At 41.3% G+C, this 19,766-nt stretch overlaps 1 protein-coding gene and 1 long non-coding RNA gene across 7 annotated transcripts in view; one reads left to right on the top strand and one right to left on the bottom strand.

Moving 5' to 3' along the window:
* ZSWIM6 (zinc finger SWIM-type containing 6) overlaps nt 1-8,840 on the bottom strand; it is a 120,668-nt gene extending 111,828 nt beyond the window's left edge. Inside the window, exon 1 of one of the 4 annotated variants that reach the window (XM_030467540.1) lies at nt 8,297-8,840. In XM_030467540.1, coding sequence (XP_030323400.1) covers nt 8,297-8,807 — 511 coding nt within the window. In that variant the 5' untranslated portion in view covers nt 8,808-8,840. Of the gene's footprint in view, nt 1-7,279; nt 7,332-8,296 lie in introns of those variants that run through there. The other 3 variants (XM_030467537.1, XM_030467538.1, XM_030467539.1) reach the window with 3 other exon arrangements.
* On the top strand, nt 7,673-18,390 carry LOC115599901. Of its 3 annotated transcripts, none has more exons than XR_003988684.1 (3): nt 7,673-7,770; nt 9,391-9,490; nt 18,303-18,390. It is a non-coding gene; the product is annotated as an uncharacterized LOC115599901 (long non-coding RNA). The 3 variants fall into 3 exon arrangements; XR_003988686.1 differs by lacking the exons at nt 7,673-7,770; nt 18,303-18,390 and adding exons at nt 8,646-8,755; nt 12,034-12,110; XR_003988685.1 differs by lacking the exons at nt 7,673-7,770; nt 18,303-18,390 and adding exons at nt 8,902-9,281; nt 12,034-12,110.
* Nucleotides 18,391-19,766: the final 1,376 nt, after the last annotated feature.

Genomic DNA, 19,766 nt, shown 5'->3' with positions numbered 1-19,766 from the left:
TCAAATGTGGAAAGTAAATACAAGTAACAAACTTCACCAGTCACTCTTAAGAAAGGTAAGGTAGACCCTGATTTGGCAAGAGAGTTTGTGCTGCCACCCACAGATGACCACTGGTGTGCAGAGAGATGGCCGGCCACTAGAAGACAAGCAAGAATCAAACGTTAAACATAAGGAAACAAATCCAAGAGGGACAGAGCTGGTAAAAGCCTTTGAACCAAAAACCTTGCTTTTAACACAAGTTTAAAAATACTTAATATATGCAAACTTGATCCTCTACTTTATTAAGGACTAAATTGTCTGACACTTCATAGAACAGTTTATCCTATTTTAAGTGCCTCAGTGGTTGAATATTCTTGATTTCATTAATCAGTATAAATTAAGCATTTTAGTCAGCTGCACAGCTCCTGGACTGTATTTGTATTACTACCCACTATCAGTAACGAGTTAGTAGTTAAACTTGGCATGTGTACAAACTGTCTTCATTTCTTAGAAGTAATACAGCTCTGCAACATTTGGTTTACCCAACTTTTAAAACAATTTTTTAAATGCAATTAACTTTTGTGAGAAAAAAAAACCCCAGCCTGCTTCTGTGAAATTCCTTCCTATCACTCCATTTTCTCCACTTGTTTTTCCAACAATATCATAATGTATTAAGGTCTGACACCAATTAACAGTAAAATATGTAAACAGGCAGACTGGTAAATAAAGCAGGACAAAAGTCACCTGAATTTCTAGCACATTAATTCAGTAAATGAACTTCCAATTTATCTGATCAGTTAGGTCTACTAGTGTGAATTCAAACTTACTGACAGGTTTTACTGCATCCTTCCAACTAAGGCATTACCCGTACACTGCTAAAACAAAAAACTTTCAGACTGTCAAATGCATTCACTTGCAATAAGGAGTATAGGGTTAGAGTAAAAATAATCATGAGATGAAGCTCTAATTTTTAAAGTGTGTGACGGTGTGCATCACTATTACCTTGAAATATAAATTATGCATTTTTAAAGACTCCCCTTTTTAACAGTTTGTTTTTCATTTTTCAAAAGGGTTTAATAAAGTGCTGGTAAAAAGCCCATGTTAGGAGACACTTCTGTCTATGTTGAACTGTGTCAAATCAGAAAATGTGTTTTGTGTGACCTCTCAGCACCTACAGGAGGCCTTTTATCAGGTCTGACTTAACCACAAAGGAATTCTCTACACTGCAGTTACTACTAAAAGGCTATACTTGTCTGACTTGTTTGCACATTTGCAGACTTAAGTTAGAAAAATCTATTTCAAGATAGTGACTTACATCACAAGTTTTCAAGATGTTCAATAGCAAGGTCAAAGCAAATAAGACTGGTTTCATACTCCTACTTTCCAGAGGACAGCAGCTTAATGCTCTGCAAGGGTATCACATAAATCATGGTAATTGGCACATAGCTAGGAGGAGAATGCAAACCAGCATACAGTACAAGCATCTCTAGTAATCCAGCTCATAGAAGGTCAGTGCCATGTCAAGGGCTGCATACATATCCCGCTGAGAGAAGCATTTTACATACGTAGTCTTAGAAAGTAAAGCAAGAAAAAACTAGAAGTTCAAGGAGACAGATCTCCCAGAATAAGTACAGTTGTTGGACAGTACTCAAGTATTCACATGCTGTCAGGATGACTGCATTCCAAGCAATCAGAATTCACGTTAAATCTGCGCCCTTGTTTCACATGTAAGTTTTTTTAAAATGCCAAGTTAGTTCCTGTCACAGACAGCATATTCATAGATTAGGGTAGCTTTTGTGAGTTAAAATACTGTGGTCCTTTTTGGCTTTCTTTTTTGCCTTTTTTTTTCTTTTAAAGATGCAGTAAATTCTCACACTGAATTCACAAAGAAAAAACAGCTAAACAGTAAACAGGGGATGTCAACTGCATTCCTGTATTACCATATCTTCGCACTCATATTTAGTTACACTGGTAAAAAACTTCCTTATTTATCTTGATATAACTAGAATACCTAAACAGCTGATGACACTGAACCATGCGTGCCATCATATTACTTTATTTTTCACCAGTGAAAATTACCAGACATGGCAATATGATACTTTTCACTCAAAGTAGGTTTTTTTTTAAATTAGAACTTTACCAGTCTTATGTAAGAGTTCACTTCTAACAGATTGATTAAAAGAAGCAAATTATATGGCAAAACACAGCAACAAGCTAATTATTTTAAAGAAAACCAGTTTGCCCAATGCTGACCCTCTAATAGGTCCAGTCTACCATCACACAGATTTTGCTTCCAGTTAACTGTCTCTGAAAGTTAAGAGTAGAGAGAGCGTGAGTGCACACAGTAGCATCAGTTGCTGGCATGACAGCTGGCTCAAAATCAGGTACATACCAAAACATCTGATCATACACAGAGATGGAATCACTATCTAAAACAGAAAGCAAGCTTTGACAATGAAAAAAAATTTTCTTGGAAGCAAGGAAATCCTTGAAGGGAACAATGAAACATGAGAAACATTAAAACTGACCTAAAAAAAAACTATGAAAAAATTGTTAGGTCAACCCAACATAAAAGTTTAATAGAAAAGATTCTTTGTTTTAAAAAACATAATGGGGAACAATTTACAATCCTTTTTCTCCTTAAAAACCAAATAAATTCTAGACAAGTATTGGCACTGTCCTACCATATTTATTTTACTATTCATAATCACACAGATAGTCTGAAGTTTTTATTTGCATATCTTGATATCAACCTAAAAGGCTCACTTTCTCTTGAAATCCAGATTAGGTATTTTTAGAAATCTGAAAAATACAACATGAGCTACTTTACAAGTTTTTCCATGTTGAGTGATTTGGCCTTGGAAAAAGTTTTTTTTTTTTCTTGTCTGTCTGTTTTGGTTTTTTTTTTAGGGTTTTCAGAGAAATAATTCAAGGTCAAGGATAGTACACCAGAGCACACACTGAAAATAGATTGCGCATTCCTTAATTAATGCATTGCATTCCAACTCTAACAAGGAAACTGGAAGCTATTCAGAATTCTCCCTCTCAGGAAGAAATATATAAAAAATAGTTTACTTCTTTCAGTTCTGGAACTTGGAAATATTCGTAGTTATTTCTTAAGGCAAATTGAAACTGGAATCAATGAAGGTATTTTCACAAGACTAGTGGTCTTGGAACTAAGTCAGAAAAAGTCCAGCAAAAAGTTAGACATCATTTGTTTACTCTTCTACTGCAATATTGTGTTAACAAATTCTGGATTACTGGTTTTTAGTCATACATTCCTAACCAAGCCCTGACATCAGGCTGACTGCATGAGAAACCATGCTTGTTCCTTTCAGCAGATAAACTTCTCCTCCTCTAACAGGCAGAGTTTAACATACCCTTTTCCTCTTGGAAAGAGGTCACTATACATACCAAACAATTTGGTACCACAGAATACCACATAGTTATTGCAAAACATGGTGTTTGTATCTCAACAAAAGACAGCCTTTGTTCTGTTATGCAACTTAGTACTATATGCATTACATTTAAAAAAAATTAATATATCCATGTGTCCTATAGGTTGAATCAACAATTATATACATATATATATATATAATGCAGTGAAGACCACCCTGTCTGCTGATAGGCACATTTCAGCTCCCAGCACAAAAATATTTCAGCCAGTTCTGCTAATAAAATACTTTGTGGTTTTATCAACAGGTGTGGTTTTATCAACAGAAAAACGTTTCACATATACACACACATAAATGCAATGTGTAGACACACTGGCACTTAAAAAACTAAATCTTGAAGGAAGAGCTGCTTTACTTGTTCTACAACTTCACATTATTTTGAGTAAAGATGGCTAGAGAGACAAAAGAAACATTAACTTAAACCATCAACTAGAAGGATTTGAAATTTGCTAACTACAATACACATTCCACAGGAATACCTGTTACCAACATGCTCTTGCAATGCTTTCTCTCCTTCCTGTGAAAAAAAAAAAAGTTTTTTCCTGGTTTTTAAAGCCATCATCAAATTTTCAGCTTATATTTATAAGGAACAAAAAGATAAAAAGCAGGGCAATAACCATCTGTAAATCATCTGATAGTAAAAACCCTCTGAGGCAGAATATTTCTTAAAAGAGGAGGAAAAAATAAAAGTCTTTAACTTCATTTAAGAAACAATGAAAAAATGGGAGTGACAACCATTATTTTATACTTGAGAAATTTTACTTTTTTTTTTTCTTTAAAAAGCATTTTGCTTACATCCACAAATAACGAAACACCAAGCGGCTCCAGAAAAAACAGCCTGCAGCTCCACAGTTATGATATAGCTCAGTTGAACCTGCTTCAGACAGGGCAGCTTTCTAGCTCACATTCACATTGAATTCTAGAGCTGTGGAAAGTGCCAGCCAATTAATTCCTGACATTATTTTCCTTCCCTAACAGTCTCTTCCCTCCAACTCACTCCCTTGCCATTCATACCTAAGAGGCATGACTACTGTGATTACAGAGCCTCATGCTGCTGATGTCAGTTATTTGCTTTCAGGACAACACTGCCATGGAAAGGACTGTAAAGCCTTAAAGGAAGATGTGTATGAGCAAGCGGGGTCTATGCAACAAAGACAAACAGACCTCAAATTAAAGACAGCCAAGGATACTCTATGAGCATTTACGTGACATATCAAGAAATCACTTTAAGTACTTCTAATGCAGATGCACCTACAGCAGTAAAGCCAAGGTCTGCAGCACTACAGCCAAGGCAGTCTCCTCCCAAGCAAGAGGAGTCGTATCAACAGAGGCAACGGGCTTTTTTTCCTTCTCCTGGAATAGCTGCAGTAAGGGCTCTCACCAGGTCAACTGTGCTACTGAGGGATCACACCTCTTCCTAACCTTGACAGCCACAGCTGTGACAAAAACACTGCACTACATGCTAAGTTAGGACTAACCTCAGAAACCAAATACACACTTGGCCATCTAAAACTGTCTGCTCAATTCTGGCATCTTCACCAATTTGGCCAAATGAAACACAGTCAATTTCTTACTTTCCCTTCAGATTGTTGTATTTACTCAAAGCACTTTCACGTTTAGAATACAATTTATACTAAAAATACTAGCACTGAAATAAATTAAAATAATGTATGATAGAAAAGCTCTGGTTTATGAAGTTGAAAACTCCTGCTTTAGAATCCTGCCTTCTAATTTTCTTTTTAAATAAACTAAGAAAGCTGCACAAAAGCAAAAGCAACATATAAAAAAGCTATAAAAAATTAGATGAAAATAGAATTGTGAAGCCAACTTTTTTTGAGAAAAATCTTTCAAAATTAAATGATGCTAACTATTACACTCAGACAGTATCATTCAACTTCCAAAAAGGCTAGCAGACAGCTTTATTGTTTGATTATTAAGAACATTATTTGTGTGTATCACTAATGTGAAATCTTCCTTTTATTTAGGATTTTCTTCTTGTCACACATGAGGTGAAGCTGAGAGGCATGAACTAGAATGATATGAATATTTTTAGCAGAGCACAGCAAGTTATCCTGGCTGAAAAGAGTTGACATAATAAAAGTGGCTGAATGTTTATTCCAGGCTAAACTGGAAAAAAAATTGTAGCATTCAGAAGCAAATATATCCATTAAATGAGATGTCTCCTTCAGAAATAGAATCCTGCATTCCCTGTTTATAGTAATGCTTTATGTTACAAGAAAGGCTGTTAGAATTGGTATGTAATAAAATACACTTAGTCCAATAACTATACTTTTCCATAGTACAATAGTAAACATTTACAGAGTTTCCATTACTCATACTGCAAAGAACAGAGTTCACGTTTATATGATCACTAAACATGCACCCACATAAAGTGAAAGTTAAGTTTTCCTGAATACTATGTATTCAGTCCTATTTTACAGAACCAATTCCATTCTCCACCCAGTATAACTCACCCTGTTTGAACTGGCTTTAATAGTTGCCCCTCTTTGCTTCACAAGGACTATCTCAACAGCAAGAGCCAACCTAATGACACGGCTACATACCCAAATTACATAAACTCTTTCCTACAACAGGAACCAACCTACTGAAGTGTTCCATGACTCCCTCACCAGGCAAACCAAAGGCCTGTCAGAAAAACTGACGTTTCACTTCACTACTTTCCACTACTATTTTTGTGCAGCCTTTCAGGAGGCTCACACAAGGTTGCAGAAACAAAACACACCAAACAAAGTAAAAAAAAAAAAAAAAAAAAAAAAGCAAATATATTTTCAGTAGGTATAGCACTTGCTTGGAATCTGTTTAAGGGCTCCAGAAGCAGCAGTCAACACTTCAGTTGTATTTATGCGTATTTTCTTTCTTCACATTGACCCTTGCCAACATTACTCAATGTCCCCCCTCCCCTTTCAAAGCCATACAAAAAGTTACTTTTTTTGCTTTCAGACCTACTCTCCAAGGCCTATTCCACTGCTGAAAGCAAGTGAAGCAAAGCCCACGCTGGGTGTCTGTCTCCTAGAGAAGACTGCATATTTATCACCCTTTGGCTTTATTTTCACAGTGAATTCCTGCTTAAATGTAATCAGCCAAGAAACCCTCCCTATGTGCACTCCTGTCATTCCTCTTCGCTTGCAAACAGAACCTAGTGCAAGCAAAAGGAGGGGGTAGGAGAGGGGGGAATGTCAGCATTGCCAATCAAAAAAAAAAAACCCTTCTTCTGGTTTTGCCACTCCTAAGGAACTACCTACGTGCCTCAGACCTTTGGAATGAAAAAGCCAAAAGATAAAACTTCTGAGTAAACTCACTAGATTTAAAAAACCAAGAAAAACAACCAACCAACAACAAAAAAAAAAGATTGGAAGATTAAACTCCTCCTAGAAGAGTATTGAGCCTAGGCACAGAGACACGGCTCCCCTTCGGGGAAAAAATTAGCACGTTTGCAAGCTGCCCGCCAAGTCAAATCCGCAGCAGGCTGGACGGTACATTTTTTGGAGAGGGAGTGCAGGGGGGAAATCCCAGCGTACCCCCTCAGCCCAAGCCTCCGTCGCTAACAAAAGGCCAGCAGCAGCTTCTTTTGTCAGGCTTCCCTTTTTCGGGGGAGGAGGAGTGGAAGCGACAGAAAACTGGGAAGGAAAAAAACCCAAACAGAAAACTCACACACAAACATTAAAATGAGAACAAAGTGGTCGGTTCGCACAAAGAGCATCACGCACCACCGGTTGGCGGGGAGGGGGTGCTGTCTGTCGGGGGCGTCTCGCCCTCGCCATTCAGTGACGGGGAGGGGGGAGGGGCCCCAGGCAGGCAGGCCCTCAAAAGTGGGGGGTACACACCTCTGCAGCCCTTTAAACACAGGCAGGGAGGAGTTAAACAGGGGCGCCCGCAGCGGGTGAAGAGCAGCGGCAGGCGGTGGCTGTGTGAAGGAGGAAGGGGGTGGTGGGAGAGATATTGTTCCAGGAGGAGGAAGAGCAGCATTTCTCCCTCTCTTGTCTCGAAGCAGTTCATCCCAAAGCGCATACACCCCTCTAAACCCCTCCAGGCGGGGTGGATCGCGCCCCCCTCCCTCCTGTTCACCGCCGCCGCTGCCCTAGAAATGCCTTTGTTCGCAGATCCCTCCCTTCTAAGTACGTCCCCACTCCCTCCCCCCTCCGCAGAGCCATTGCCGAGGCCTCGCACGGTTTTTATGTCTTTATTTTGGACGGCGACACAACCCGCCCCCACTCCCCCCACCCCTTTCCCCGCCAGCCGTCCTTCTGCTGATTCATTTCCACCGGCGGTACCCCCGGGATGGGGGGGCGGCATCTCCTCGCTATTGTGGCTCGGGGTAAGGCGATGACCCGGATTACCTGGGGTGGGCGCGGGGAGGGGTCAGAGCCAAACGGCATTACACGGGCTGGATTACCGGGAGCGGGCACACCACGGTGGGGGGCGGGAGCGAGTTAAAGGGACAGGCGGGGGAGGCGCGCCCGGCGGCGGGGGACGGGGATGCGGCCGTGTCACGAAGCAAGGGAGCTATACTCCGTGTCCTGGGTGCGAGGGGGTGGAGACCGACGCAGGAAGTTGCCCGTCCCGCATTACAGCCGGGGAGTGAAGGGCTCATACGGGCCGAACTGCGAGCGGCTGCTCCCCGCTCGCGCTGCCCAACATTTCCCCCCCCCTTCCCGGGGTCTGAGGGAAGAGGCGGCCAGGCTCCGGTCGCCGGGCCAGCGGAGGGAAGGCAGGCGGGAGGCGGCTGCCCAGAGGGCAGGCGGGTGACACACAGGGGGAGAGACGCAGCGGGGGAGGCCGGCGGCACCTTGCCCGACCGGCAGCGGCCCGTCTTCGGAGCGCGGCCCCGGCCGGTGACTCACCGACTTGCAGGACGTTATCGACGCAGCCGCCGTCAAGTAGAGCGATGCCCCTGCGGAAGGGCAGGCGGTTCTCGTCAGCGGCCGCGGCGGCATCCGCGGCCCCGCCGGGCGCCGTGCCGGCACCCCCGGGGACGGTGACAGGGTCCTCTGCGCCAGTGTTGAAGGAGGAGTACATGCATATTTCCCTCTCGCTGCGGGGGAAGGACCAGTAGACGATCCTGCGCTGCACTGGCTCCGGAATCCGCTCGAACCGCTCCTCCACCCGCTGGAAGGGCCACTTCTCCGCCACCTTGCGAGCCGCGATATCCAGCAAGGACTCGGGGCTCTGGGTCTTGCCAAGCGGCAGCAGTCCCAACGCGGCGGCGGCAGCTGCAGAGGAAGGTCCGGCGCAGAGCACCCCGCTGCCAGGTCCAGTGCTGCCCGCCCGCTGGCCCGGCCTGCACCCCGAGCCATAGCCAGGTCTGCAGCAGAGACGCTTGGCAGGGGGAGGTAGCTGACCGCGCTCCGCCATGATCGCGCCGCTTCTAAGCAGGCAGCGGAAGTGCCTGTACCCTATAACCGACTCCAGGAAGGCAACGAACGGCCGCGAGCCCCCCCCATCCCCTCCGGACACGCCCCCTCTGCCCTTATATGAAACAGGGGGCGTGGCCTTATGCAAATAGCCGCCACAAACGTAAATAGAACGGCCTGAGGAAGGGCTCGTTCCGGGCGCTGTCGCGGGGGTGGTGCGCGCCTCACCCCTCTAACAAACCCCGTCTCCCTCTCCTTCCGGCCCCCGCCCCCTCGCTGATGTCACGCGCGCAAGCCCTAGCGCGCCTCGCGCGAGTGGTGGGAAAAGGGGGGCGTGGCCGGCGGCTCCCCTTTCTGCCACCATGTAGGAAATGGAATGCGGGGGCGGGGCTGTCGTTGCCTCAACCCGGTCACCTCTGCTGAGAAAGCGGGCTGACGGGCAGGGGTTAGGGTTGGAAAACAGCTGGAAAATACGGTAGCCGCTCAGGCACGCACCCACGCCCTCCTCCAGACAGGAGAAAATGCGTCGGCTCCTGCCCTAGAGGCTGGCTAATGTGGGCTTTACCATGTTTCCCCTCTGTTAGGAGCCCTACGGTAGCTGCTGTGCCTCTGATATCCGGCGCGCTACCGACCAGCGGTTCGCTTCGCTGATGGTGCCAGTTGGAAGCTCTTCGGTAGGCCAAGGTGAGGGAGCTAGGGCCCATAGACACCGCGGTGGGACGCAGTTAAGCGCCTTGTGTTCGCTTCGGTATTGCACTGGGGAGGGGGTCGGGGGAAGTGTTTGCCTGTGAGCAGCCTGGGGGGGTGGTGAGCCCCTGTGACGGGAGATTTTTAGCAAGCTGTGGGGCTGCATCAATAGGGTGTCAAGTGGCAAGGATTCCTTTGGTGTGTCTCTATTCATTAGAAAGGCAGAAAGAAAAGAAAGAAGGAAAGAGAGGGAAAGCAGCCCATACTGTTCGGGATCGTACCGACGACTCAAACTAGAAGGCCGCCTTGAAAAGAAAAAAAAAGGGGGGAGGGGGAGGCAGTGCACCACAGTGGCCGGCTGAGGAGGTCAGGCTCCTGCGCAGCGGAGAGTTTTGGACCCGGTTACAGCCGCGCTGCTAATATAAAATATTTTGAAGGTACTGTACAATATGGATCCGGGCCAGCAAATAAAGCCGACAGCGTATTTCCTACGGAGAGGAAGACGTTGATTCATTGTTTTAGAGCAAGCAATCAACATTTTCCCTTGATCGGATATTTTGGAACTTGAGCTTGGAAACAGCATTTTTGGCGGTGCATAGTTGAAAGCATTACCTGCCCACCTGACTTGGGTTTAACCATGAACTGCACGAATTGCTAACGTGCAGTGCAAGAAGTCGCGATTTGGGTGCCTGGTGGCTTCACTGAGGCGGGCTGGTTTACCCAGTTAGACTACATTTTCCATGATGCAATGCAAACCTTGGGTTGGGCGGTGGGCAGCCGGGTAATGCAGTCGCGCAGCATGTAGGGTGCCCGGACGCGTGGGTGGCATCGCAATGGCTGTGAACGGGACATCTAGTTTTTGTTTTCCATCAGATCCCCTGACAGGAACAATAGTTTTATTTTCTGAACGGTGGAATTGAAGAGCTTTGCAGAAACTGCTTTTTACGTTGAAACAAAGAATGGGAAATGGAATTAAACATACTTGACTTGATGACTTTGATTTTTAAAGAACCACAGAAACCTGAAGAGGGTTTAGAATATGCAAGTACCGACTTTTTAATATGCTAGTAAGCTCTTAGGCAGTAGTGCTGATTTGTAATTTCGCAGGTAAGAAAATTGTTTCCTGCTGGTTGTGGACGGGTTTTTATATGAAAACTCAGTTTTCATATAAAAAAAGGTGCGAGGGGGTTATTTTTTGTTTTGGTTTTGTTTTGGGGGGTTTTTTTGTTGTTTTTTTGTTGGTTTGCTGGGTTTTTTTGCCTTTACTACTGTCAGTTGCTTATGCTAGGAAAATGGGTAAAAGTTTTTAACGAAGGAGCTGAAATTGCAAACTACAGATAGAGCTTAAACTAGGCTTTGCATAGTTTATTTTTCCTAATATGCTACAAGTTTTTTTCTTTGGAATCGTGAGGGCTACCTTCTGGGTAAGAAGTGAGTGTGGACTGAGGCTTCTGTTTCTCAGTATAGACCACACAAAACAGCTGCTATCGAGGTGCCAGTTTCCTAAGTTCAGAGATACCGTGCTTGGATCGTAAGTCTCCTGTTGCTGAATTTAGGCTATATTTTATAAGTTATCTCCTGGACTTATAAACTTAATTCAAGTTAACTCTCGAGGTTGTTAGGAAGCCCAAATGCTACAGGCCAGATATGAAGATTTAATACTTTATTTAACTATTAGTATGGTACTGATTTTGGTAGTTCTGAGAGGTGAGAAATGGAATTGGTAGAAGGTAAAAAAAATTTCATGATTGCATATGTATAAGAGCAGAGGAAAATTGTTTTATTTTTTACCCATCACTTACTCTTTGGTAATAATTGTTCACATCTCAAAGCAGTTTTTCCTCTGCATTGTTCTAGTGCTATTTCTGCTTTAAACAAATGCCTAGAAAAAAATGCTCTAAATTGGTGACTATTCCTTACCAGGCCTTAGCACCTGCTGCAATAAAAATAGCACACTAATGCTGCTGGTACAATTCTTCCTGTCACATTAAAGAAACTTTACAGTAGAAACTGAGAAATAAAAAGAGGGAGAGGAATGCCAGTGAAATACAAAGCATCCATAATAAGCAGAAGTAGCCCCTGTGGCAGTCATCTCAACTTAGTTGTTCTTCAGTCTTTTGAGATCTGGGCAGAAATTATTAAATTTCCTTAAGCAGTCCTGGAGAAAATCAGGCCCACAGATCCACCTCTTTTATCCATCTACCACTCAGCAGGAGTAGCTACTTCCCATCAAGTTTGAATATTAATAGCTACACAGGATGCTGGTGAACCTTTTTTATTTCTGAGCTAGGGAGCCCGTGAAGAGATAGTGGCATCTCTTCTCTTGACATTGTGCTATAAGCACTTTGGGCTCCCTCTGCAGTGATGTAGCACCATAACAGCTTGCAAATTACCATCTGAGGCTGAGGTTCCTTTGTCATGCTGGTATTGCCCCTTCCTGAAGGCAAGTGAGAAGGAAGATCTCAACTCTAGGGAGGAAATGAAAATGTGTTAAGCCATACGTGAACTGTATTTGAATGCCTACTTATTTTTTCTTTCAGTGAGAGTTCATCTTATGAACAATCAAGACCTTACTGCGATGAGCATTCCTTTCCTCTTTTTCTGCCTTACAGTTCCAGGAGGTCTGTGTTCCAGAGCTATGCAGAGAGAAAGGAATGGCTGCAAAACAGCATCCTGGACCTGGTTAACTTCCTGCATGTAGTAAAAGGATATTCTATGGGCTGCTTGGAAAGACATCCCTGTCTGCCACTCAGTGAAATTCCTTCTTAATAATGCTCATAATGTTAGGCCACATGCAGTAATTTTTACTCATTCCAGTAAAACATACAGGTCTTGACCTTTCTACCAGTTGTGCTAATTAAAAATAATAATTTCATATAGCAAACAATGGTCTAAATGTAGAAAAATGGATGGCAGGCAACCTAATACTGGCCAACATAATTCACCCTGGTGGTTCAAACTTATCTGGAAAGACAAGATTCAGTATTCCTGCATTGAAGCTGAACAAGAATCTGGATTCACGCACTGCATAACATATTCCTGAATGCTGGAAGGGCATTATGGTGGTCGGAGATGAAGAGGAGGGAGCTCTGGAAAGGAGAATAGAAGGAAAAAAAAAAAAGGAAAACCATAAAAAAAAAATGAGGTGACAGCACTAAAATAATAAAATACAAGAAAGACTGATGGACCTACTAAAACAGCTGACTTTACAGTGCTAAACAAGGTCCTTTTCCTCCTGTTTCTTCAAGCCTTGTAGGTATCTAGGATCTTCAGTTCTTACAAGAAAGATGTAGGTTTTACAGATAGTAAATGTATTTTGACCTTCAATGTTTGAAAGCTTGAAATACACTGCTGTAGGTAAAGCTAGTGAATATCACTGCCCTTTGCACTGCAGTGGTTCTGGAAATTCAAATACAGAAAAAAATATAGTGATGAGTATCAATGAATTTATCATCATCAGGTTGGTTAATGAAGAAAATAGTGTAGTTGGGCAATATCTTCAGTTTTGTTATGTTTTCTTAAAACAGTTTCCTTCACTGTGTTCAGAACGTATTTTCAATTTAAGGAGTTATGGAAAGAACATTTACCTTTTACTAGCCTTTTATATCAAATACTCTAGTATAAATATTGCCAGCTTTTTAGAGTCTGTCACTGAGTGAGCCCTTTCAAATGCACCTTTTTATTCTAGTTAAATTGCGTGATGATTCCAGAACTGGAGTGAGAAGCTAGAATCTAAAGGCATTTAGGAAAACATATGTAAAATACTGACTGTGCTGCACCAGTATTCTAAAATAAGGAAAGATGCAAACATCTTAGTTAGAACTATGTCCTTCTGACATTAATTTCTGTGTCTTCTGCCTTTTTGTGGTTTGATACTTGATGTATGAAGTCATTCTGAGATGGAGTGAAGGAGAGGACATTGTGTATGCAAGTCTCAGAACTGTGTGAATTAATTCTCCTCTGTATTTCCTCAAGGAATGAGCACATTCAGTTTACATATATTGAGAATAGACCCTGGAAATGAGTTATTCTTCCTTATAAGGAGCCTTGTGTTGTGATATCTGTTGGGGCAGTTCCGCTCATTATCAAGTTATTAGGGATAAAAACATCACTGTTACAAGTAAAATTATAATGTCCAAATGAATTCTTAAAATTGAACATGATTAATTGATTTAGAGCATTCAGAATTCCAAAGTTTTGGAATAGATGAGTAAGAGCGTGTTACCTTTCTTTCAAGTTTTAACTTTCTTAAAATTTGCAAAAAGTCTAAAGCAGAAAATCATGTCTCTAAGAGGAATCTAGATTTAACACCCCTCTGGGCTTGTTGTGATCAACAACCTCCTATAGATCTGAGTTGCAAAATTCATATATACTCAGACAATGTTATTCTTGTCATAAGGTTTTGTAAACTTTATTTATAAATAATTGTATTTTTTCTGATATTGAAGTAAAAGCAAATTTAATGAAAACTTCATGTTTTAAAAAATTTTGTATAGAATTTTCTCTTATAGTATAGTATAAAAGTATAGTATTTTCAGTTCAGAAGTTAATTAGGTGCAAAATGTCACTGATCTACATGTCTACCAGCACATTTACAAACATCTCAGCACATGTAATGTACAAGAAGTGAGGTGGACTGGTGGTTTAAAAGGAAACATTGGACAGTCTTCTTGTGCTTGAGCATCCAGTACTAACAAACCTTTCTATCTTCTCAGACTTCCTCCCTTTAAACAGCACTTCACTTTGGACTTCCTAACATTGACCAAATAACTACTTTGGTATGGCATGCAATATAATAATTCTTGGGCAGGAGCTATATGTGAAGAAGATCATGTAAACTTCAGTCTGCTAAGGTCAGGAACAAAAGGCATTACTTAACCAGATTTTCATCTGTGTCAAAGGAACAACATATGCTAAAATACTTAGCAGTCCATTTCCTAGGTTGATAAGTGCTGGTAGAATACCTTTAAAGAAAAGAAAGTACAAACAATTCAACTCCCCCAAACCTTCTCTTTCCCAGTTCAGCAAACCTGAGTCCAGATTAATTCATGATAGCAAGAGAGCTGTACTTACAAGGAAACAGCTTAAATATATTAAAACCAAGCTTCTGCCTATACACTGTAGAGATACAGTATGTATCAGTAAGACCCTTGCTGTGCTGGTGCCTCTTTGTCTCCACCAGGACAGCCAAGACGGCAGTGCAAGGAAGAGAAAGTGTAGCTCACTGGCCAGCACTTTGGTTATTTGCCAGTCTCTTGTGGATTTCATTTCCTTTGCAAATTATAATTTAGGACCCCCCTGAAGGTTTGGAGGCAGAGAAAAGATAGCAATAGCTAGGCAACACTTAAATGATTCTTGTTTTAACAGCTGGTGTTGTTAAATGGGTGCAATGTTTGCTTTCCCTATTTTGGTCACCAGTGACTGCATTTAGCAAGCTAGGGAAACTGAGCTGGAGTGTAATTTTTTCTTAACAGTTGATTTAACATCTGTTTCCAACTAGTAATTAAAGTCTAAGTTTACAAGCATTTGAACAATATACTAAACCTTCCTGTAGCTTTGTTGGGACCAGGACACACAGTCAGAATTTACAGGTTATTTTTTTCTTCAAATAAATCAGAGACAAACTTACAAGGTAGTGCTCTAAATATATGCACTTCTGTATGGTTCAGACAACCTGTGACATTTGAGACCAAGATTTTTCTGTATGGCAAACAAATCTGTGCCATCTAGTTAAGCTTAATTTGTTCAAAGAAGACCAGGCACTGAGAAAAAACTAGTAAACACCCAATGCAAAGGTAAAACATCTTGGAGATTTTCACTTTTTTTTTTCCCCTCTTCAAATTTCACCTTCAATTTGTATCTTCATAGCAGCATTTGGTGTCAGCTCCATTGTTAAGCGAAGTGCCATTTGGTGCTTTTGGGGCTGGGTTTAACTAAGTAAAACTCGGGCATTTGAAAATATTTCAAATATTGTAGCCCAAGACAGTTGTGTACTTGCTTTACCACATTATTTCTGCAATGGTGAGTGGAGTGTGAGCTGTGGAATACTGCATCCATTTGGAGAAGCCAGCTTTCAAAATTAAGTACAGCGTACCAACATATATCTTTCCTCTTTATTTTAGACCTCAACTTTACGTATTTGCATTGTCTCTTTGCCTTTCTATTGCTTTCTTTTCTTTCCCATGTTCCTTTGTCTGCACTTAGATGCTACTGCTTCATTGTACACTGTACTGCACTGTCCCAACTAATGCTTTGTGGACTCTACATCTGCTTTGCTTTCCTTCTTTAGTATTCTTCGTTTCCTGTAGTCTTGGGTATTGTACCAAAGCTCCTATCTTAAGATAAGCCTTGTAATCAAATCCAGAAGGTAGAGATAAGCTCTGGTTAGAGGTCTACAGTAAAATTTTTCAGAGAAACCAGTACTTTATTCTGCTTCCATAGCTTTGAAGGTTTCACTGAAATCCCTTTCTTGGAGTAGGTATTTAGTTGTTTTTTCCTAGTGGCCTGTCACTAAACAATATTAAACATTTGAAGTTGGTTTGAATAACAACATCTAGCTTTTGAAATAACTCTTAATAGAAAGGGAGAGCATTCTTCTTTTTCCTCCTTTGTGCTCTAGGGATTAGAATGGGCTGCGATATGCCTCTGCTGCTCTTTGTCACTTGGAATAATGGTGTTACAACGTACTCCAGTATTTCTGGACAGTGCTTTGATCTTCTGGCGAGGGATTAGGAGTTGCAAGGATTTGGCTGTTTCACTACTGAAAAGGAAAGGATTCTGTGATACTTAATACATATCCGTGCATCTTCGCTTTGATAAATGAGTCAGGATTCATAGGACAGCTGTCTTACTACTAGACACTGTCCTCTGCTGGGCTCTCTTGGGGCCCTGCAGAGGGAAAAGATACAGGCTCTGCTTGTGGTGTGGTTCAGACATTCTAGATACTGTGTGTCAGGTGCTGTGACTGCAAGATTAGGCAGATGTCACCATCAGTTATCCTGCAGATGTTGTTGTCCATGAACAGGAGAATAGAAATCTATTCTGGTGTGTTTGTGTAAAATACAGTGGTTCTAAAAAAATGGAGCCTCTGGGCAGGGACAGGTCTCAGTAGAGTGTCTGAGTTCATCCAGTTGTAGTGAAATTCCAACACCATGTTATTTCTCCCCAAATGTGGGCAGATGGAAGAATCTTTCCGGTACCCTAACTCAGAACTGCTTCCCGGTTAGTAATTTCAATCTGTGCTGCTCAGAGGTTTGTTACAGGCAGCACAAAAATCACCTTGTTCATCTGTGCCTTCAGAGGTTTGGAGCAGCAGCAAAGCCTGAGCATGGTTTTCAGTGTTCCTAGGGCAGCGGCACAGGCACCAGAGCTCTCCATACGCACACTTGGACAAATATTACCAAGTTGGTTTGCACCGTACTCTGAGCTTTCAATTTATCTCTGCAAACATAAAGGCTTTGATTTTTGATTTTTAAACCAAAAGTAAACTGACTGCAGTTGAATGGCTACTTTTGAAGTTCACTAGGGAATGTAGAGATCCTGTCTTTAAAAAGAAAGTGAGAAATCAGTAGGGTATGAGTTAGGAGTGGAAGAACTGAGGAAGAGAAGGGCAAAACTAGCACAAGTAAGATTTGAAGGATGAATGTATAAGCCCAGTCCCTTGTCAGCTCCACCCTCCAAGTGACATTTACTGCCAGGGAAATTGGATCCACCCTGGCCTGATTCTGCTATCAGGAAAATCCTCCTAAAATAGCTCTGGGCCTTGCAGAATTTGCAGTTTTCTCTCCCAATAATTGATGCTGTGGTGACAGTCTCCATCTGGTACTTGTGACTTGCAGTCACCAGATCTGCTAAGAGGAAGGAGGCAACATTTTCTCTTAGCTTGGGATCTCTTGCCACGTCTGTAATGATAGTCCTAGGAGTGAAAAATCACTTGCTGATTTGAGTGTTTCTTAAAAAGTGATTGTGTCCCCTACAGTGGTTAGTCAGAAATGAAACTGCAATCTCCTCTAATGCAGATTTTAAGTGTAAATGAAGAGAAACCACTTTAAGAGTATGCAGGGATTTGTCTAAGTTGCGTTATTGCCATTGAACATGGTATTTCATACTGTTTACTAAATGGAGAGTATAACCATAGCAACATTGGTGACATGCTGTGTGTGGATCTGCCAACAAGAAATTGAAATTAGCATTCAGAAGGCAACTGCTTGGAAATATATGAGAACTGAAAAATCATGACTGAAAAATTCAGTCTACAGTTCCAACTTTCAGAATCTGCACAGTGAACATTATGCAACATTTACTAGTTTGATTCATCCTGATCTCAGCAAGAGTATTTGTGTTGTCATTTGTATAGATCTTATCTTGATGAGTGAAAACACAATGGTGTAACTACTAATATCCAGTGGTAATTCTGACTAGCCCCACAAAAAAACATAGTTTTGTGTGAAGTGTACTTTAAAAATACAAATACTACTAGCCTTTTATGCTCAACTGCAGTGCAATGATAGTTAAAATATTTTCTCAAAGTTTACTTGTTATGAAAATTCAAGGACAAGATGAAGGTTCTACTGTCTGCATACAAAGTGTGGGGTGGATGGATATAAGGAGTGAAGCATAAAAGAAAATTTTAGATCTGAGTTTGTCCTGTGTTGCCCCAGGTATAAACTGCTGGTAAACTTAGGTTAATAAGCATTTTTTATTGTGGCATGTTGTGATGCTCTTGCAGAAATCTGTTCCATGGAAAGTTATGGTCTGACAGAATGAAGGTCGACTGAATAACAGGTTGCTGCTTCATGTCTCTCCACAGGTCACTTTTTCTGAAAGAAGCAGAGTCAACTTTACACCTTTCTTGTTGAGTCCTGTCAGCTGTTGCAAGTAATGCTGAATAAAAGTAATTCGCTGGTTACTCTGCTTACACTTTTGTCTGTGGTTATCTTCACTGTTGTTTGGGGTTTTTTTTAACTTCAGTTTCTTTTTTTGTGTCAATCTGCCACTTAGCAGAAAAGAGATGCTTCTGGAAGTAAGCTTCACAAGTCATTTAAGAGATGTGTAGGAAAATACAGAACTGCTTTTAAGTAACTTTTGAAAGTTGGCTAGATTTTCATCTGACTCTGCCCTTTTAACCGATGCTCAGAACAGTGACTTCTCTTTACTGCCTCAACACACCATTTTAGGATAACACATCAACCAGTCTGATAGCATATTTTATGTAGAGTTACTACTTCTGTGAGTCAGTGCTGTTAAATGACAGTTATGTCTGCAAAGAACACAGCATCATTCATGTCCCTTGCTGCCCTCGTGGCTAGAAGTGGTACATTTAAGGAGTGTTATATTAGCCCTAAGATTCATCTAGGTCTATAGAAATTACAGGAATGTTGCTAGTAGAACACAAAAACCTTGTATCATTAAATATTTTTTTCTGTGTTTGAAGTGTTTGAGTAAACACCAAATTTTATCACTTTGTAAGGTGAGACCCTCACAGTAACTCAGGTCTATGTTAGCTGTCAGACTTCGGTTTAAAGTAATACATTCAGATTAACTTTAATTTAGTGTTATATTCAAAGTGATTCAACAGTTACCTGGATTGCTACTGTTTGTTTTCAATAGATTTAAAACTTGGAAGGACAGTTCAAAGTTCAAAGTAAAGGCACTAAAAAGGGTAGAGAGGACAAATCAGATTATTATTGGCTAGCATCCATGTAGGCAAAAAATAGATCTCTGACAGGAAAGGTATGAGAGTAAATCAGTGGAACTAATTTTGATCAACCACGGGTATATGAAAAACAGATCTGTCCACAGTTTTATGAAGCAACACACTTTATATAGTGTTTATATTACCAAAGTGTTTACATAATACTTAGGCTTCTTCCGAACATTTTGATTTACTACTAATTGTCATATTAATTTAATTAATATGACCTGTTAACTAATAGAATATCAGTTAACTGATAGCTGAAAACAAGAGTAAATGGAAGATTCTAAGGAGTTTTTAGCCATGCGTTATTTAATGTTTGTTTTAAATTCCATCAAAGATTGTACAAGATTATTAACAATACTCAAAGATGACCCAGAATATTTGGGACACAATAAGCAACAAAAATAAGTTATTTATGCAGTGCCAGCTGTCTCTCTTTAATAGGTTGAGTGCAAGCAAACAAGTATCTTTTTGTTTGTATCAAATGTGGCTGACTATTAAGCAATAAATCTGTGGACACAAAGTAGCCTGTCCTTAAGCAGCCTGTCCTTTTTACCTCTACTTTTGGTCTGCCCA

This window comes from Calypte anna, chromosome Z, assembly GCF_003957555.1.
Source record: "Calypte anna isolate BGI_N300 chromosome Z, bCalAnn1_v1.p, whole genome shotgun sequence".
Lineage (NCBI taxonomy): Eukaryota > Metazoa > Chordata > Aves > Apodiformes > Trochilidae > Calypte > Calypte anna.
This window is presented reverse-complemented; position numbering and strand designations above follow the sequence as displayed.